At 37.1% G+C, this 2,946-nt stretch overlaps 1 protein-coding gene across 1 annotated transcript in view; it reads left to right on the plus strand.

Moving 5' to 3' along the window:
* The window catches only part of LOC104923043 (class II histocompatibility antigen, B-L beta chain), a 5,453-nt gene extending 3,417 nt beyond the window's left edge, over positions 1–2,036 (plus strand). The window contains exons 2-6 of the mRNA XM_027286414.1: positions 21–287; positions 1,005–1,286; positions 1,480–1,590; positions 1,682–1,707; positions 1,808–2,036. Of these exons, the coding sequence (XP_027142215.1) occupies positions 21–287; positions 1,005–1,286; positions 1,480–1,590; positions 1,682–1,707; positions 1,808–1,834 (713 nt within the window). The 3' untranslated portion in view covers positions 1,835–2,036. The remainder of the gene's footprint in view (positions 1–20; positions 288–1,004; positions 1,287–1,479; positions 1,591–1,681; positions 1,708–1,807) is intronic.
* Positions 2,037–2,946: the final 910 nt, after the last annotated feature.

A 2,946-nucleotide genomic window follows, 5' to 3' on the forward strand; every position in this document is an offset into this window, starting at 1 on the left:
TTTTTTTTTTTTTTTTACAGATGCTCTCTATGGTCATATAGTGCTTCATTGCCAGTTTAGTTCCCCTGATGGTCAGGATGCTGTGTTTCTGGAGCAGTTCTACTTTAACAAGATGCTCCTACTCCAATACAACAGCACAGTGGGAAAGACGATCGGCTACATAAAAACAGCAATGGACATGGCAGATAAGCTCAACAAAAATCCAGAATTTTTGATTCATGAGAAATGGAAAACAGAACTTTGCAAAAAAAATGCCCCGCTGGCTTATAACAGTCTTCTGACACCAGGTAAGTTTTTCTTTTTCTTTCTGGAAGTCACATCAGAAGATCAACACTACTCTTATTTTAAATTAGCTTAGCTTAGCTTCAAGACTGAAATAAGTGGAAATAGCAGCAGTTTGTGTCTCTCCTGTATCAGCATACATTCAGGTCACAGATATAGTTGATCTGTGACCTGAATGTATGCACTTTCTCTAAAATAGTGTTTCCCAAACTTCTTACACTGTACACTGGTTTTGGACCATGAATTTAACATCTGCTTACACATGTGTGTGTGTTATGTAAAGGCTGATATTGAAACTAAATATTACAGGAACAGCAAAACTTAAAAAATGTTGTGCTATTTTGCTATTTCATTTTTCATTTTTAATAATAATATTTGAGACATTCCACTAAATACTACTAGAGGGTGCTTACATACCAGCAGTGGTATACATACCACTGGTTGAGAACCAGTGCTGGAAAAGATAACTAACCTGCAATGTTTAAAGAGCCCAGAAGGAAATTCATAAACAGTCACTTGTTCTGATCCTTATTAAAGATTGTTTCCAAATCAAAATAAAGATGGCCAGCTATACCTTCACAGGAAATAGAGTCACAACTTCAGAAATAGGTTAAAATCTTATGTAAGTATCTTGGGGGATCAAATATTTTGTATTTGTACAAACAACAACTGATTTGGCAAAAATTCACATATATATATTGTGTATCTGTTCCTCCCCCAAGTCGAGCCATACGTCAGGCTGAGGTCAGTCAAGGCAGTGGACAGCACACATCCAGGCATGCTCGTCTGCAGCATCTACAGCTTTTACCCTAAACAAATCAGAGTGACTTGGCTGAGGGACGGACAAGAGGTAACATCTGATGTGACGTCCACTGAAGAACTGCCAGATGGGAATTGGCTCTATCAAATCCACTCCTATCTGGAGTTTACACCCAGACCAAGAGAGAAAATCTCCTGTATGGTGGAGCATGCCAGCCTCATGCGGCCCAAGCTTTATGACTGGGGTAAGATCGTGTGCATGTGGACAGGTGGACAGTTAAACCTCAAAATAAAGTACATTTACTAAATAATGTACAGTTTGTTGAGTTAATTCTACTTAAATATTGCAATTTTACTTTTACTTCACTACATCACTACTAGAAACATTGAAACACGGTGGTAATCTTTCACAGTTTGTGAATATTTTTATGTTTTCAGAGCCCATGACAGACCCGGGGATGAATAAGCTCACTCTTGGGATAGCAGGGCTACTGTTGGGTCTGGTCTTTGCTGTTGCTGGACTCATTTACTACAAGAAGAAATCCTCTTGTGAGAGATTAATTTAATTAATATTGAGAAATCTTACCTCTAATGATAGCAGGTCAGACCTCATTATCTGTCTTTTTTTTTCTAATTGCAGTGTGGGTTTTGGTGCCAACAACTGAGGTAGGCATTTATATTTAACAATAATCTTTCTGTCAGTTTGTTAGAAACATTTGTGTTACAGTCTCATTTGTCTGCTTCAAAAATAAATTTGTTTTTATAGGTGTTTTATCCAGAGCACACACTTTGAGCCAGAGAAACCTGTGGTGGATTCACTGTCCATACCGTCCTGATCAAATCCAATGGCTCAGTATATGTGCTCATTTCTACCTTTAGATGACTCGTTCTTTTCATTTTCTTGTTAATGTAAATGTTTTAAACTGTATATGTTCATCATATGTGCCAGCAGCAGATGAGCCCCAAAGCTCAAAGAATAAAAACCCAGATCAATACCTGTGGTTTCCTTCTATACATCCCTGTGACCTTGTGGTGGTGCTAGAAGAAAATTCAAGAAATCAGTTTAGGACTCATCCTCCGAGCACCATGGATGTCTTTGATTTCAATCTATAACCTAATTCTTTCTTATTGTTTTGTTTGTATTTGGACGTTTCACCTTTATTTGACAATGCAGTTAACCAGCAGACTTGACAGGAGGAGATAGAGAGGGGTTAACATGCAGAAAAAGGCCACAGGTTGCAATTAAACCTGCAGTAAGGACTTTAACCTTGGTACATGGGGTGCATTCTCTACCAGGTGAGCTAATGGGGCACACTGAAATCTATGTAATAGTTATGTAGGAGCCATACGTGTGTATGTTTTATTTGACCACTGGGGTGTAGTATTTTTTTGTTTTTGTCTAAATGGTAACCACCCAGCATCAGGTTGAATGGGGGTGGAGAGTAACAGCATCATGGCATCCAGCTGAAAAGCAGCTTTATGTTAAGTTCCAGTCACCAACAACCTACATGGTAATGTTTTGTTTTGTCACTTTATTTTTGCAATAAATGGGAACCTCACCTGAAACAGAAGAAACCTTTGCACATTATTTTGTTTTGCCTAAAGAACAATTCTCAAACCACCATTAGTGACTAATCAAGTTTCTTTTTGGTAGCTACAACAAGTTATTTAGATATTTTAGTACTATAAACTTTTTACTAAGTTACTAAGTTGTGTGTCATGTAAACTAGTAAACAAGTAAACGTCAGCTTTGAACAGCTGTTCTATTGACACTTTTCTTTTTTGTCTTTTCCATATATAATTCTCAATCTATGAAATTAAACAAGCTTGTTTTACTCTTTCAAATAATGAACCATCTACAGAACTTTTCAGTATGTTATTTTTCTACTTATTATTCTTCTCATT

This window comes from Larimichthys crocea, chromosome XIII (assembly GCF_000972845.2).
Source record: "Larimichthys crocea isolate SSNF chromosome XIII, L_crocea_2.0, whole genome shotgun sequence".
NCBI lineage: Eukaryota > Metazoa > Chordata > Actinopteri > Sciaenidae > Larimichthys > Larimichthys crocea.